The sequence below is a fragment of the Balaenoptera borealis genome (genome assembly GCF_965194805.1).
Source record: "Balaenoptera borealis genome assembly, chromosome: 1".
NCBI classification, from domain to species: Eukaryota; Metazoa; Chordata; class Mammalia; order Artiodactyla; family Balaenopteridae; genus Balaenoptera; species Balaenoptera borealis.
Genome location: NC_138860.1, coordinates 175,244,001 through 175,261,752, shown reverse-complemented (window position 1 = coordinate 175,261,752; position 17,752 = coordinate 175,244,001). Strand labels below are relative to the sequence as shown.

The following is a 17,752-nucleotide window of genomic DNA, read 5'->3' as shown; positions in this document are numbered from 1 at the left end:
CCTGGGTTTGAGGTCTAATTCCTTCAACATTGATTCAGCAGATAGTCATGTGGGGCCTCTTATGTGTCAAACCGTGCATTGTGAGACCTCGGGTGGGTCATTTAACTTCCCTAAGCCCGGGTTTCCTTTTCTGTTAAATTAAGGTATAAACCCTTCCTCTTAGCATTGTTCAGAGGATTAGAAATATGGTCTAAAACTGGTTTCACGCATAGTAGGGATCGGTAAATGGTGGCTGTCATTATTTTTATTGGAGGTTGGCTGCAGATATCTGAGAGATGGACAGTATATTATCGGTAAATTGACAAATGGAAAACCAGACAAAAAAGAGACAGAGAGACAGATGGACAGTTAAAACATAGAGAGGAAACTCCTGAGCGGATAGCTTATTTATCACCGTTGGAGAAAACCTACAAGTAATTAAAAATACATGTGTGTGTGTACACACACACTATATTCTTTACTATTTGCATTCTTGGAATCCTAAAATATCAGAAGTGGAGGGAACTTAAACATTCTCTAGCTCAGCGCTCTTGTTTACAAAGGAGGAAACAGGCCAAGGGGCACTGGGCTTGTGGAGGAGTCACCTGCGTTCAGGACCCAGATCTCCCCATCCCCTCTCGCCATCTTGGCGAGGGGGTAGGATGAAAAACATTTTTAGAATGCAGCAAAAGGTAACTGACATGATGACTCCTCCAAAAGAATGTTATTCTAAAGGTCCTAGTTAAACAAAAAAAGGAATGAAGATGTTAAAAGACTCTTGCGTCTGCGAGTTGCTTCCGCCCCCTGCTGGTGAGAGGGGAGAACATCAGACCTGGGCTTTCAGCCAGTGAAATTACAGAAGTTAGGTGAGGACCCACCAGGACCCAAGCAGAACGTTCCAGATCAAAGAGAAAAAGAGACACAGATATTTGGGGAAGAGGGTAAGGAAGGGGGAAATGCAGGAACAGTTCTAACACATTGTCAAAGGAAGCTTAAAAAAGGGGGGGGAGTGTCATCACAAAGGTAATTTTACGTTTATTAGACACGTTTATTTTTCCTTTTATGTTATTTGAAGAAAGTCTTGTTCTTCCTGTCATGTTTTGAGTGAGGCTGGGGGGAGGGGGGAGGAAAGGATTTTTATCTTTTACTTCATACGTCTGGTATTTTTGCATTTTTGATTTTTATAGTAATTTTAAAAATACATTTCTTGTTAAAAAATGTTTGGGGGCTTCCCTGGTGGCGCAGTGGTTGAGAGTCTGCCTGCCGATGCAGGGGACACGGGTTCGACCCCTGGTCTGGGAGGATTCCACATGCCGCGGAGCGACTAGGCCCGTGAGCCACAATTGCGGAGCCTGCGCTCCGCGGCGGGAGAGGCCGGGACAGTGAGAGGCCCGCGCACCGCGATGAGGAGTGGCCCCCGCTTGCCGCAACTAGAGAAAGCCCTCGCACAGAAACAAAGACCCAACACAGCCATAAATAAATAAATAAATAAAATTAAAAAAAAAAAAAAAAAGACCTTTAAAAAATGTTTGGTTTCAGTGTGGCCCCATAAGTCCAGACATGTTTTCCACTGGATTTAATATCTTTCCAGCTCTTTCCTACAGCCCAGTCAGAGCACACAGCTGGAGAGGGTGCTGCAGCTCCTTGGATGACACTGCCCTCTACTGGTCACAGAGACAGACGCACCAGCCAGACTCACGTGTCTGCCCCCTGAGGCTAAAATCCAGACTAAAAGTAAAGCATCTCTAAGACAACGCCATTACCTTTATATGGTAAAACCTCTTGGCTTGACTATTAAATCCTTTTTTTTCTGATTCTGGAATTCTGGAAGGCTGATATTTAAAAGGAATGGAGGATTGTGTTGGATACGCAGCAGTAAAACCTAAACAACAAAAATAGAATAAAAAGTAGCACAAAACACAGAACTGACGAATGCACAAAACACAGAGTTATCTGTTAACATTTTATTTTAAATGGAATAAAAAGAGAAACTTGCCTTTTGACAAGAGATAAACATGAAACTGGATTTTTTTTTTTTTTAAAGACCCTCTTGGTAATTTATTGGTTCCCGCCCCACCATCCCCCACCCCCCCACCATCCCCCACCATCCCCCACCATCCCCCACCCCCCCACCATCCCCCACCATCCCCCACCCCCCCCACCCCAAGCACCTCCAGCTCTTAAACTAGTGAGACTTGGTCACACAGCTGAAGCATAGTATCAAGGGAAGAGGAAGGATCCGACAGGAAAGGCGTTCTTGCCAAGGAGGAAGGGGACACAAAACCATTTGGAGCAGCCTTGGAAGAGAGCCAGGCAGGGGGACAGAGCAAGAGTCCTCACTCATCCTCAGCCCAGAGTCACAGATCAGCGAAGCACCGTAAAGATACAGAGAGGTCAGGAAATCCCAGAGCAGAGTGGGGCTCGCTCTCATTCTTCAGGACACAGTGCAACACAATTGTAAGTTTAGGTTTCTGCTTTGAGCATACTTGGGGTGAAAAAGCAGAAGGGGATCATTTATAGAAAATCAAGTTAAAATTTTATATGTCTGGGTTGTGATGTATAAATGATATACAAACTTCCCCTTTTCCTTCCTTCCACTCCCAATGAATGGTGCAGAGAACCAGAGAAGAGAGAGCTATACAGAGAAATAGTTCCGGAGACCTGCACTAGGTTGCCCTCAAGTAGTTTCCTGAGTATCAATCAGCCCAGGAATGTGAGAAAACTCCCCAAGGCTGGTGAAAGATTTACCTGAAAAAGTTAGGGTAAACAATACCTGAACACCGGGAACAGAAATAGCTCCTGTTCCCACAAGTCAGAGTGGAAAACCTCATAATTCATGGAACACAAGGAGAATATGCAGAAGGGTTTTGCCTCAGAAATAGGGTAACATTACCCTTAGGTTAAATGCTTCTCTGGTTCCAGCTAACAAAGCTTAAAAGCAAGACTTGAAAAGATCAAACTTCCCAAGTAATTTCACTGCATCCCAGAACAAAGCACAAGAATTCATAAGACTACTAAAATATACAGTACCCAACAGGTAAAAATAACTGGCATTTGATAAAAAATTAATGGGCATACAAAGAAAGGAAAAAATATAATTCACAATGAGGAGAAAATAAACAATCAATCAAATCCAACTCAGAAATGATATAGATGACAGAATACAACAACATTACATTATTACAATAATAATTGCATTTGATATGTTCAAGAAGCTGGAAAAAAGATTGAACTTATTAAGTAGGTACATGGAAGATATAAACAAGATCCAAATCAAACTTCTACAGACGAAAACTAAAAAGTCTGAGATTAAAAATACACTAGACACTGCAGAAAAAAGACTAGTGAACTTGAAGACATTGAAATACAAACTGTTCAAAACAAAACACAGAGAGAAAAAGGAATAAAAAATACAGAGTATCAGTGAGCTTTGTGGAAGCTTCAAGGAGCCTAATATACGTTCCAAAGAAGAGAGGTGGGAGAGAGGAAATAGAAAAAAATATTTCAAGAAAAAAGTGGCTGAAATTTTCCAGATTTGATTTAAAAAAACATAAACCTGCAGATCAAAGAAAGGCAGTGAAACTCAAGCACATGAAACAGGAATTTAACTACACCAAGGCACATAATAATCAAATTGCTTTTTGTTTTTTTACTTTTTATTTATTTTTTAAAAGTTTTTGGCCTCACCACGTAGCATGGGGGGATCCCAGTTCCCTGACCAGAGATTGAACCTGTGCCCCCTGCAGTGGAAGCACAGAGTCCTAACCACTTGACCGCCAGGGAAGTCCCCATCAAATTGCCTTTTAAAAGTGATAGGAAATCATAAAATCAGGCAGAGAAAAAAAGACACATTACACACAAAGCAACAAATATAAGAATAACAGCAGATGACCATCAGAAACAACATCTGTTAAGGCACCAGAAGGGAAAAACTATCGCCCTAGAATCCTGTACCCTGTAAAAATATCTCTCAAAGATGAAAGCAAAATAAAGACTTTTGAAGATATACAAAAACTAAAAGAATTAATCACCAGTAACCTGGAACTACAAGAAATGGAGGGGGTCCTTCAGGCAAGAGAAAAATGATACCGGTTGGAAATCTGGATCTACATAAAGGAATGAAGAGCTCTGGAACTAATAAATATGTAGGTAAATGTAAAACGTAGAACCCTGAGTATAAATTGATGCATTTAGGTATAAACATAAAACTTAAATCATTTTTAAAATAAGTGACTATTTAAAGCGAAAATAGTAACACTGTTGTGCCATTTATAACGTATGTAGAAGTAAGATATTTGACAGCAACAGTGCAAAGGCAAGGAGGAAAAAATTAAAATATACTGTTGTAAGGTTCTTCTACTATGTGTGAAGTGTAATAATATCACTTGATGGAAGAATGTGATAAAATTAAAGATGTATATTATAAACTCTGTAGTACAGATCAGCAAACTTTTTCTACAAAGGGCCATAGCCATAGTAAATATTTAAGGCTTTGCAGGCTATATTGTCTCTGTTGCAACCATTCAGCTCTGTCATTATAGAGTGAAAGAGCCACAGACAACACATAAACAAATAGAGGTAACTATGTTCCAATAAAATTTTATTTATAGAAACAGGCAACAGGTCAGATTAGGCCCAAGGGCCAAAGTTTGCCAACCCTTGCTCTAAAGCAACCACGAAGAAAACACTGCAAAGAGTTATTCCTAAAATGCCAACAAAGTAGACAAAATAGAAATAAAAAAATATTCAATACAAAAGAATCCAGAAAATGTAAATAAAGAACAGATGGGACAAATAGAAAGCAAATAGATAGATGGTAGGCTTAAACTCACACACCAATAATCACATTAAATTTAAATGGTCTAAACATCCCAATTACAAGACAGAGATGGTTGGATTGGATAAAAAAGAAAGACCTAACTACATGATGTCTACAAGAAATATACTCAATATAAACCCAGGAATAGGTTAAAAGTAAAAGTATGGGGAAAAGATACACTATGCTATCAAAAGAAAGCTAGGTATTAATATCAGACAAAGCAGATTGCAGAGCAAAAAATATTACCTGCAATAAAGAGGGTAATTTCATAATGATAAAGCGGTCAGTTCCTCAAGAGAATATAAAAATTCTAAGCACTGATATACTCAATAACAAGAAATTCAAAATACAGGAAATAAAAACTGATAGAACTGCCCGAAGAAATAGAAGATTCCACAATAATTGTCAGAGATTTCAAAATCTCTCCCTCAATAATTTAAGCAAGTAGATAGAAGATCAATAGACATACACGACTTGAACAATATTATTACCTAACTTGACCTAACTGATATTTATAGAACACTCCACCTATCAATTCTATACAATCTATCCTAGAAAACTGAAGAGAAAAAGACATTTCCCAAATCATTTTATGAGGCCAGTGACTACCGTGTTACCAAAGCCAGACAGAGTCATTACAGGAGGTGAGAGGGAATCGCTATAGATCATTAACCCTCATAAATATACATGCAGAAATTCTTATAAAAATGTTAGCAAATGAAACTCAACAATATATAAAAAAGAGAATACATCATGATCAAATGAGGTTTATCCCAGTGATCCAAAGATAGGTTAACATTTGACGATTAATATAATTCACCATATTGACAAACTAAGAAAGAAAAACTATATGATCATGTCAATAGAGGCAGAATGGAATCATACAATATGTACTCTTTTTTGTCTGGTTTCTTTCACTGAGCACAGTTATTTTGAGATTCATCCATGTTGTTCAAGTATCAATACTTCATTGTTTTTTATTGCTGAGTAGTATTCCATTGTATAGTAATGTGACACTTTTTTATCCATTGTTGATGAAAATTTGAATTGTTTCTAGATTGGAAGTATTACAAGTAAAGCTATTAACAACATTCAATCCCAACTCTTAAAACGGACATAAGTTTTCATTTCTCTTGGGTAAATACCTAGGAGAGGAATGGTTGGATCATACTTTAACTTTTTTGAGAAACTGCCAAACCCTTCTCCAAAGTTGTTGTATCTTTGTATATCTCCACTATTAGTGTATGAGAGTTATTGTTACTTCACATCCTCAACAACAATGGGCAGTCTTTTTTTTTTTAAATAAATTAATTTATTTATTTTTGGCTGTGTTGGGTCTGTTGCTGCGCGCGGGCTTTCTCTAGTTGCGGCAAGCGGGGGCTACTCTTCGTTGGGGTGTGCAGGCTTCTCACTGCGGTGGCTTCTCTTGTTGCGGAGCGTGGACTCTAGGCGTGCGGCCTTCAGTAGTTGTGGCTCATAGGCTCAGTAGTTGTGGCCGCAGGCTCTAGAGCGCAGGCTCAGTAGTTGTGACGCATGGGCTTATTTGTTCCACGGCATGTGGGATCTTCCCGGACCAGGGCTCGAACCCGTGTTCCCTGCATTGGCAGGCGGATTCTTAACCACTGCGCCACCAGGGAAGTCCCATGGGCAGTCTTTTTAATTCCAGCCATCCCATTAGATGTGTAGTGGTATCTCATTGTGACTTTAATTTGCATATCTCTAGTGACTAATGATGTTGAGCATCTCTTCACATGCTATTTGCTATCTGTTTATCTTTTTTTTTTTTTTTGGTAAAGTGTCTGTTTAGTAAATGGAGAAAGCACTTTGTAAAATTCAGTGTTCTTTTATGATTAAAAGAAAACCCTAGCAAACTAGAAATAGAAGCAAATTTCCTTAATCTGATAAAAGGTATCTATGACAAAAGCCTACACCAAACATGATACTGAAAGCTTTCTCTTGAGATAGAGAACGAAACCAGGTTGACTGCTTTCATATTTCTGTTCAACATAGTACTGAAGAACTTTAACCAGTACAAAGGCCAAGAAAAATAAATAAAAATACATAGATCAGAAAGGAAGGAAATAAAGCTGTCATTCATAGACAAGATTGTATATGGAGAAATTTCAAAAGAATCTGTAGGTAACCTATTAGAGGTAATAACTGAATTTAGCAATGTCAATATACAAAAATCAATTAATTTTATTTCTATACCAGCAGCAAACAATTAGAAAATGAAATTAAAATAGTACCATTTACAAGAGCATAAAAATCAAATGCCTAGAATAGATATACAGAAGATATGCAAGGCCTCTACATAGAAAACTATAAAACATTATTGAGAAAAATTTAAGAAGACTTAAATAAAAGAAAGGATACACATGGATTGGAGAACTCAATATTGTAAAGATGTAAATTATCCCCAAGTTGATTGCTAGAATCAATGCAATCTAAATCAAAATGACAGTAAAGATTTTTTTAGGACATTAATGGGATGATTCTAAAATTTATATGGAAATTCAGTGTGGCCAAGAGTAGCCAAGATAAACATAGTACATAGTTGAAGGACTTATACTAGAAAAGAAAAAAACTTGTTATAAAGTTACAGTAATTAGAGGTGGTATTTGAACAGCATAAAAAAATCCAGAAGCAGACCTGCATATACATAGACATGATTTACAACAATGATAGCACACAGAGTAGTAGAAAAAGAACGCTCTTTCAATAAATGGTGCTGGGCAATTGGATATACATACTGACAACAATAGATCTGGACATCTTCATACCATGGACACAAACAATTCCAAGTGAATCGTAGGTCTAGATGTGAAAGGTAAAATAATACAGTTATTAGAAGAAATTATTTTGGGATAGGCAAAGATTTCTTAAATAGAACAGACGTATACACTAACTATAAGGGAAAATATTGATAAAATGGCCTATAGTAAAATCAAGAGCTTCTCTTCATTGGCACACCATTAAGAGAATGTAAAGGAAAGTCACAGACTGAGGGAAGATATTTACTTTACCTATAGCCAACAAACGGATACAGTTCTAGAATGTTTTCAAGAACTCCTAAGAAAAGAAAAACCCAATAGAAAAAATGGGCAAAAAACTGGAACAGTTACCTCTCCAAAGAGAATATCCTAAAAGTCAGCCAACACATGAGAAAGTGCTCAATCTTTTTGATCAAAGGACAATGCAAATTAAAACCCTTATGAGCTGAAAATGTTGGTGAGGATGTGGAGCAACTGGAATGATCATACATTGCTTGTAAGGAAGTAAAATTGGCGCACTCACTTTGGAGAACTGGTGGTATCAACTAAGCTGATCATAAACACACCCTACGACCCAGCAATTCTCCTAGGTATAGACCCAAGGAATATATACATATCTGTCCCAAAAGACATGAACAAGAGTAGTCATAAAAGCTTTTAGTCATAGTACCTTAAAACAGGAAACAATCCAGATGTCCTTCAATAGTATAATGGATAAACTAATTGTGGTATATTACAACAAAGAATGCTATACCATGTTATGGCAATGAAAATGAACTAATCACTGATACATGAAACATGGAGTTAAATCTCTCAAACATGAGAGAAAAAAGCCTGAGAGAAAAGAGTTCATATTGTATGATTCCAATTTATATAAAGTTCAAAACAGACTAAAGTAATTAATGATATTAGAAGTCAGGATAGCCGTAGTGTTTACATTTGCAGAGAAGGGAGACAATGCCCAGGAAGGGACAAGACAAGGGCTTCTGGGATGCTGTTGTTTATCACGGGGTCTGAGAAGTGATTCCATAGGTGGTGGTTTCTTTGTGAATATTCATTAAGCTGTACAATTATGATTTGTTTTCTGAATATATATTAAGCTTCAATTTTAAAGTATTAAAGAAAAAGAGAGAGCACTAAATCAAAAGATGGGAGGAAGAAAGAGAGGTCCAGCTGTGGGTTTGAGAGCAGCAGGGACTCTAGAGGCCCACCAGGGAGGTGGTAATACCCCTAAAAGAAAAAGCAGTGGAATGAGTGAGGATCTTGGAATGAAGTTTCCAGCCTCAGCAATGATTCCCCAAGCCCAGAGGTAGTCCCGGATTAGTGCATACTAACAAAATCAAAGGAATACATGGGCTGAGACAGTGGAGCTCTCACCTGTCTGGATGCATGACCCATGATCTGAGTACCTCTCCCCTCCCTCACCCAGACTCCCATCATCACATCACCTTTTTCCACTGAGAAAGATCCAAAACTTGAAATAAGGAGGAATAGCATTTGTGTCAGTAATGGCTGGAGTTTAACTTTCCAACAACCTGGCAGAATGGGGGCTTGGGTTAAGTTTTAGGAAATAAAGTAAGATCTCTTCCTCCTTCTTGCCCCCCTCATCCTTTCTTCTCATAGTTTCTTCCCAATCATCACCCTAGAGGCAGTGGGAGAATGACCAAAGCAATCTATTTGATATACTTAAGAGTGGCCTTGTGGGTATAACCCAGGATTTACTATATTCCCCTAAAATTTGCTCTTACATACTAAAATGAACATATGTCAGGAGCTCTCGTCCCCAAAGACCTCTGTTATAAAATTCACTAGACCTTTCTGTACTTTGTCAGCCTTTCTGGAATATTTTTTGCCAGAGTGTTGGTCTTTTTGCATGGAATTGTCCATCTTAGCAAAGTTCTGTGATATATTCCACGTGTTTGATGAAAAACTTGACTGTGTGTTCTTCTAAGCACCTGAAACAGCAAAATACAGCATTTGTAGGGATCACTTCACAATCTTGGTAAGTATGTTGATTGGGTTCTGTTGTATCTGCAGGATAAACTGAGAAATCTTGTGGGTAGAGGCTGAGATTTACCAAGTTCTACGACCCCAAATCCCAAACACATTGCACTGCTTGTAGTAGGAACTCTGTAAGTGTTCTCTGTTGATGTTGCTTACAGAGCTCTTGTAGGTATGAATTTTATAAATTTATTTCTACTGAGATAATTTACATACAATATAATTCATCGGTTCAAAGTGTACATTTTTAAGTTTTGGCAAGTGTTTACAATTGTGTAAAATACCACAACAATTAAGATATAAATATATCCATCCCCCCCCACCCCAAAGTTCCCTATGTCTCTTTGCAGTCAATACCCTCCCAACCCTGGCATCTGGAAACCACTGCTTTTCTTTCTGTCACAATAGTTGCCTTTTCTAGAATGTCATATATGTGTAATCATACAGTATATACTGTTTTGTGTCTATTTTTTTTCACTTAGCACAATGCTTTTGAGATTCTTCCATGCGGTAGCATGTATCAATAATTTGTTCCAGTTGCTACACATTCTCACCAACACATTTGGTAAGTCTTACTAATTTTAGGCAGTCCAGTGATTGTATAGTGGTATCTCAGTGTCATTTTAATTTGTATATTTTCATGTGCTTATTTGCCATTTGTTTACCTCCTTTGGTGAAGTGTCTGTTCAAATCTTGACTATTTTTTTAAACAATTGGGTTATCTCGCTGTTGAGTTATAGAAGTTCTTAATATATTCTGGATACAAGTCCTTTATCATATATGTGTTTTAGAAATATCTGCTCCCAGTCTGAGGCTTGCCTTTTCATTTTCTAACAGTGTCTTTTCAAAAGCAAAAGTTTTAATCTTGATCAGGTCGAATTTATCGATTATTTTTTTTATGGTTTGTGATTCTTTTTTGTCTTGTCTAAGAAATCTTTGCCTAACTCAAGGTCACAAATATTTTCTTCTATGTTTTCTTCTAGAAGTTTTATGCTTTTAGCTATTATGCTTAGGTCTAAGATTCATTCTGAATTAAATTTTATATTTGGCATGAGATATAGGTCAGGTTTGTTTTATTGCATTTAAATATTCAATTGTTCTAGCACCATTTGTTGAAAAGAATATCCTTTTCTCTATTGCATTATTTTGGCATAGTCATCCAAAGTCCAAGAATTCTGTTCTTTTGACCTATATGTATACCCTTATACCAACAGCGCACTATCTTGGCTTTATAAGTTTTGAAATCAAGGTAGTTGCAACTTTGTTCTTCACTTTCAAAATTATTTTGACTATACTAGTTCTTTTTCAAGTTATTATTATATAAGTTTCAGGAGTACAGAATTGTAATTTGACACCTGTGTATGCTACAAAATGATCACCACCACAGGTCTAGTTACCATCCATCACCATACAGTTACATGCCCTTCACACATTTCACCCACACCCCCAACACACTTCCCCTCTGGGAACCATTGGTACTAGCCCTTATAAGCTCTTCTGAACTACCATGCAATTTATACAACTAGCAGGTCAATTTCTACCAAAAAACCTCTTTGGATTTGAATTGGGATTGCACTGAACCTATAAAACAATTTAGAGAGAATTAATATCTTAACTTTGTCGAGTGTTATGATCCAGTAACGTGGTATATTTCTCCAATTATTTTCAACATTAAGTATGACGATGTTAATTGTAGGTTTTCTTATAAAAGCATTTTATCACTTCCAATCCTAGTTTCTTCAGAGTTTTTAACAAGAACAGGTGTTGAATTTTATCAAATACTTTTTCTGCATCTATGGAAATGATCATATTATTATTCTTTTTGAGTATTCTATGGGATTATATTGATTGATTTTCAAATGTTAAAACAACCTAGTATTTCTGGAATAAATTCTACTTGATCATGATATACTATCAATTTTGTATATTGCTGAATTCAATTTACTAAAATTTTGTCAAGGATTTTTTTGCATCTGCATTCATGAAAGATATTAGCCTGTAGTTTTCTCTTTTTTGTAATGTCTTTGGTTTTGGTATCAGAGTAATGCTGGCTTCATAAAATGAGTTTCTGTTTTATTTTGTGGAATAGTTTGTGTAGAATTGGTATTATTTCTTCCTTAACTTTTTTTTAAAATTTTTATTTATTTATATTTTATTTTTGGCTGTGTTGGGTCTTCGTTTCTGTGCGAGGGCTTTCTCTAGTTCTGGCAAGCGGGGGCCACTCTTCATCGCGGCGCGCGGGCCTCTCACTGTCGCGGCCTCTCTTGTTGTGGAGCACAAGCTCCAGACGCGCAGACTCAGTAGTTGTGGCTCACAGGCCTAGTTGCTCCGCGGCATGTGGGATCCTCCCAGACCAGGGCTCCAACCCGTGTCCCCTGCATTGGCAGGCAGATTCTCAACCGCTGTGCCACCAGGGAAGCCCTCTTCCTTAACTTTTTGATGGAATTTATGAGTAAAGCCATTTGGGCCAGGAGTTTTTTCAGTGGGAAGGTTTTTTTAATGACAAACTCCATTTGCATGTTAGATATAGGGTCTTCAGATTATCTATGTCTTCTAGAATGAGCTTTGGTAATTTGTGTCTTTCAAGGAAGATTTTCCATTTCATCTCTGTCATGTAATTTATTGGCATTAAGTTGTTCATAATAGTCCCTTGTTATCCTTTATGTCTGTAAGTTCTGTAGTAATGTCCCTCCTTCATTTCTGATATTGGTAATTTGCATCTTATATCTTTTTGTTAAGACTGGCTAGAGGTTTATGGATCTTTTCAAAAGAAAACAGCAAGGGGTTTCATTGATTTTTTTCCCATTTCTGTTTTCCATTTCATTTACTTCTACTATTACCATTATTATTTCCTTCTTTCTATTTATTTTAGGCTTTATTTGCTCTTCTTTTTCTAGCTTTTTAAGGTGGAAGCTTAAATCATGGAATTTAGACCTTTCTTCTTTCTTAATATAAGCATTTAATACTGTGAATTTTCCTCTAATCCCTGTTTTAACAGCATCTCATGTATGTTGAAATGTTGTGCCTTCATTTTCCTCCTAAACTAGCTTCTATTTTTCTTATAATATCTTTTGACATATGGTTTATTTGGAAGACTGCTGTTTAATTTCCAAGTAGCTGGAGGGATTTTGAGTTTTTCTGCTGTTATTGGATGGAGGTTTTTTAAAATAAATGTCAATTAGGTCAAATTGGTTGATAATTTTGTTCAAGTCTTTTATATCCTTATTGATTTTCTCTTTATTCATTCTATCAATATGGAGAGAAAAGTGTTGAAATCTCCCACATTATATTATTGTGAATTTGTTTATTTCTTTTTTAAGTTTTGTCAGTTTTTGCTCTATGTATTTTAAAGCACTGTTTGGTGCATGCACATTTATAATTTTTACCTCTTCTTGGTGAATTGAACCCTTTATCACTGTGAAATGCCCCTCTTTATCCCTGGTAATATTCCTTGTTCTGAAGTCTATTTTTTCTGATATTAATATAGTCACTCCAGTTTTCTTTTGACTACTGTTAGCAAACTGTATCTTTTTTCATCCTTTTACTTTTAACCTATCCGTGTCTTTATATTTAAAGTTGGTTTCTGAAAGGTAACATATAGTTGAGTTGGATCTTGGTTTTTTAAAATCTGTTCTGGTTATCTATTTTTGATTGGAGTGTTTAAAACTTTACATTTAATGTAAAAATTTATATGGTTGGATTTAAATCTACCATTCTCCTATTTGATCTTTGTTCCTTTTCTCTTTCATTCTTTTGGATTAAATGAGTATTTCTTATGATTCAATTTTACCTTCATTGCTGATTTATTAGCTATACTTATTTTACTTTTAGCAGTTGCTTTAAGGTTTAGCGTTTACATCTTTAATTTATCACAATAAAAAAAAACACCACTTCACATATAACGTAAGAACTTTACAATAGTATACTTCCATTTCCCACATTCCATACTTTTTGTTATTTTGAGATACATTTTAGTTCTACATGTATTATGAATCTCACGTTATTATTTTTTTTAAAGACGTTTTAATTTTATTCATTTTTTGGCTACACTGGGTCTTTGTTGCTATGTGCGGGCTTTCTCTAGTTGTGGCGAACGGGGACTACTTTGTGTTGTGGTGCACGGGCTTCTCATTGTGGTGGCTTCTCTTGTTGCAGAACTCGGGCTCTAGGCGCGCAGGCTTCAGTAATGCAGCTCAGTAGTTGCAACATGCGGGCCCTAGAGTGCGCGGGCTTCAGTAGTTGCGCTGTGTGGGCTCAATAGTTGTGGCGCGCAGTCTCAGTAGTTGTGGCACATGGGCTTAGTTGCTCCACGGCACATGGGATCTTCCCAGACCAGGGATTGAACTCATGTCCCCTGCATTGGCTGCCACCAGGGAAGTCCCTCGTGTTATTTTTCATTTAAACAGTCAATCATTTTTTAAGGAGATTAAAATAAGAAAAAATGTATTTTATATTTACCATTGTCAGTGTTCTTTAATTCTTTGGGTTTATCTAAGCTTCTGTCTGGTATCATATTCCTTCTGTCTGCAGAACCTATTTTAACATTTCTTGTAGTGCAAGTCTTCTGATAATGCATTCTCTAGGTTTTTGTTTGCCTAAAATAATCTTTTTTTCTTTCATTTTCTTAGTCATTTTTATTGGTAATAGAATTCTGTGTTGACAGTTTCCCTCCTCTCCCCAACTTTAAAATATATTACTCCATTGTCTCCTAACTTGCATAGTTTATGATGAGTGATCCATTGTAATTCTTATCTTATAGTCCTAATATATCTTTTTTACCCACTATTTTTAAGTTTTTCTGTTTATCATTTTTATTCAGAAATTTGATTTTGATGATGACTGCATCGTTTTATTATTTTCTTTATGTTTTTACTATTTGGGATTCATTGAAATTCCTGAATCTGCAGATTTATAGTTTTCATCAAATTTGGAAAATATTCAGCCATTATTTTTTCAAAAAATTTTCAGCCTTTCCCTACCCCAGCTTCTTTCCTGGAGCTACAAGTATACGTATATAGATTACTTAATACTTTCCCACAATCACTGAGATTCTGTTCTTTCCCCTCCCCCCCACTTTCATTTGGGCAGTGTATATTGCCTTCAAGTTCAATGATCTTCTGTAGTTTCTAATCTGCTGTTAATCCCATCTATTATATTTTTATTTCAAATATTGCATGTCTCATCACTAGAAGTTACATTTGGGTCCTTTTTAAAAATATTTTCCATTTCTATCTTCATTATGTTCATGTTTTCCTTTACATATTTGAGCATGTTTATAATACCTGCTTTAATGTCCTTTTCTACTAATTAAAAAAAATTTATTTATTTAATTTATTTATTTTTGGCTGCATTGGGTCTTCATTGCTGCACACGGGCTTTCTCTAGTTGCGGTGAGCGGGGGCTACTCTTTATTGCGGTGCGTGGACTTCTCATTGTGGTGGCTTCTCTTGTTACAAAGCACGGGCTCTAGCTGTGCAGGCTTCAGTAGTGGTGGCTCAAGGGCTCTAGAGCGCAGGCTCAGTAGTTGTGGTGCATGGGCTTAGTTGCTCCACGGCATGTAGGATTTTACCGGACCAGGGCTCGAACCCGTGTCCCCTGCATTGGCAGGCGGATTCTCAACCACTGCACCACCAGGGAAACACCTTTTCTACTAATTTTATGATCTCTGTCATTTCTGGGACTGCTAATATTGACTGCTCTTTCTCTTGGATATGTGTCATATTTTCCTGTATTTTTCATGTCCAGTAATTTTGTACTGGACACTGGACATTGTGAGTTTTACACTGTTGGGTACTGGATTTTGAAGTATTTCTGTAGAGTGTTGCATTTTTTTTTTCTGTCACAATTTCCAGTAACTTACAGACCCATATGCTCCTTTCCAGCTTTTTAAGCTTTGTTATAGTGAATCCAGAGCAGCTTTTACTCTAGGAATAATTTATCTCCACTACTAAGACATGATATTTCTATAGACTCTGCCCAATCAATCCTCATGTGATACAGTGTCTCTCTATTCTGGTTTATGGGAACATGAAGTAGTCCCAGTTCTGTGTAAGGCCCAGAAATTGTTCAGCCTACTGCTTTCTGGTGGTTCTTACCCCAGTCTTAGTTTCTTCTCATGCATGTGCCCATCATTCCTCAGCCAAAGACTTGAGGAGAACTCTCTTCCTATTTCTGAACTTTTTATGTGCAGGTCCCTCCTTTATGGTGTTCTACCCTGTACATTCCAGCTGCTTTGGTCTCCCTGAACTCTGATTTCTATCTCCCCAGCTCAGAAACTGAGGTTTCCCTCACCCTGAACTGTGGCCTAGAAACTGCCCCCAGCACTAAGCTGGAGCAATTGTGGGGCTCACCTTGTTTTTCTTCTCTCAGGGATTACAGTACTGGGCTCCCTGTTGTTCAATGTCTAAAAACTGTGTTTCCTATATTTCTCTGTTTTTTTAGTTGTTAACAGCAGGAGCATGATTTAATTTTCATAGAAGTTAATCTTTCATGAACAGACTTTTTATTTTGCTCACCTTTTTTCCTAAGGAACTTACATCATTTATAAATACTAAGGAATGAAGGATTGAATAAATGATGTTATGCTCTACCAATCCTTTGCTCCTTCAGTATTTACTCTTCACTTTATTCTATCACCCTCACAGCAGCAATTCTCAATCGTTTATGGTGGACAATCTATACTAAAAACTTAATATTTAATATAATTATTGGCAACACACTCAAAGAAATTAAGAAATTAAAAACAACAGAAACAAGTCAATATTGATCACAGCACAATCACTACTCTAGTATAAGAATGTCTTTTAGGATCTATAAAAGCAGCCACTATTCACTTGTCACGTCTCAGTGCAGTGTTGTTGTCTTAGTAATAACCATCTACTTCCCTAGCTGCAATAAAGCTGTTATTTTTTAAATGCATTAGTGTGCTAGAATTATGAGTAATTAGAAGAGATTTAAGCTGCTTATTACAACAGTAATATGTACATATTGTCAAATTTTTGGAAAGATAAATTTAAAAGATTTAAAAAAACAATCCATATTCCTACCACCCAAAGACAACACTATTAATAATGTTTTCCAGCCTTGTTACTGCATACCTGTGAAGCCAGGATGAGAGAAGGTGCAGCCCAGGTGTGAATGGAGCACTGTGCAGATGTGCCTCACTGGTGCACTTGCTTGTATAACTGTTCATGACAGGATGTCAGGGGCCTGGAATCTAAGAAAGAGCAATGAAGATATACTACCTTCCTAATCAACAGCATATGTTTAAGCAGTTCCCAGGTGAGGGCCAGTGTAGTGATCAAGAGTATCCAGTCCTCTGTTCAAGGTTAATAGTCCTGGGTTCTGCCACTTAATAGTTCTGATTTGGATGAGTCACTTGACCTTTTAAATCCATTTCCTCCTCCATAAACGGAGATTGGTAACAGTACCTTCCTCTCAAGTTGCTTGTGAGGATCAAATACGATGATCCACTAGTAGTAAATGCTGCCTAGCCTACAGTAGGCTTGTATTAACATTAGATTTTAATACATGAACGGGGATAATATATTAACAGCTTAAAATAATAGCTGTCATTTCTTGAGCCCCTACACTCCTAAATCCCTTGTATAGAATACTTCACGTAGTCCTTACAATAATCCAGTGAGGTATTATCCCCATTTTACAGATGAGAAAACTGAAATTCAGAGGGAGGGGTTAAGTGACTTACTCAAGGTCACACCAGAAGTAAGAGGTGGGATCAGGCTTTGAACCCAGGAAGTCTGACTTCTGCTTGCTCTGAAACACTATAATAACCTCTAAGGCAGCACACACTAAATGTTAACATGCTAAATGTTGACATTTACTATCCTTGAGTGTGTATGGTTGGTTTTCTAAAAATTAGGACATTGCATAGAGCCCTGTGCAATGTACTATGCAAATAGAGCCCTATGCAAATATAGGCTGTCTTGAATTTTCACAGGATGCTGGGGGTCCCCAGAACTCAGTTTGAAAATTCCTGAGGCAGTTCACTGTTGGGTAGTTCTAACTGCTAGAAAGTTCCTGCGTGAATCAGCTCAGAATAAGTCTCACTCCTCTTCCATGTTGGTGAGTTTTGAAATGCAGGTCATAGCTTGTAGTGTTTTGTGAAGCTTTTGTTTGTTATGTGCATGTGTATGTGTGCTGGATCACAATATAAAAT

The 17,752-nt window shown here is 37.1% G+C and overlaps 1 protein-coding gene across 4 annotated transcripts in view; it reads right to left on the bottom strand.

Moving 5' to 3' along the window:
• The window catches only part of STPG1 (sperm tail PG-rich repeat containing 1), a 55,084-nt gene that overhangs the window by 34,416 nt on the left and 2,916 nt on the right, over positions 1-17,752 (bottom strand). For all 4 annotated transcript variants that reach the window (XM_082342513.1, XM_082342511.1, XM_082342514.1 and 1 more), the window contains exons 2-4: positions 16,671-16,789; positions 9,387-9,527; positions 1,743-1,861 (exon numbers count right to left, since the gene is read on the bottom strand). In XM_082342513.1, coding sequence (XP_082198639.1) covers positions 1,743-1,861; positions 9,387-9,459 — 192 coding nt within the window. In that variant the 5' untranslated portion in view covers positions 9,460-9,527; positions 16,671-16,789. The remainder of the gene's footprint in view (positions 1-1,742; positions 1,862-9,386; positions 9,528-16,670; positions 16,790-17,752) is intronic.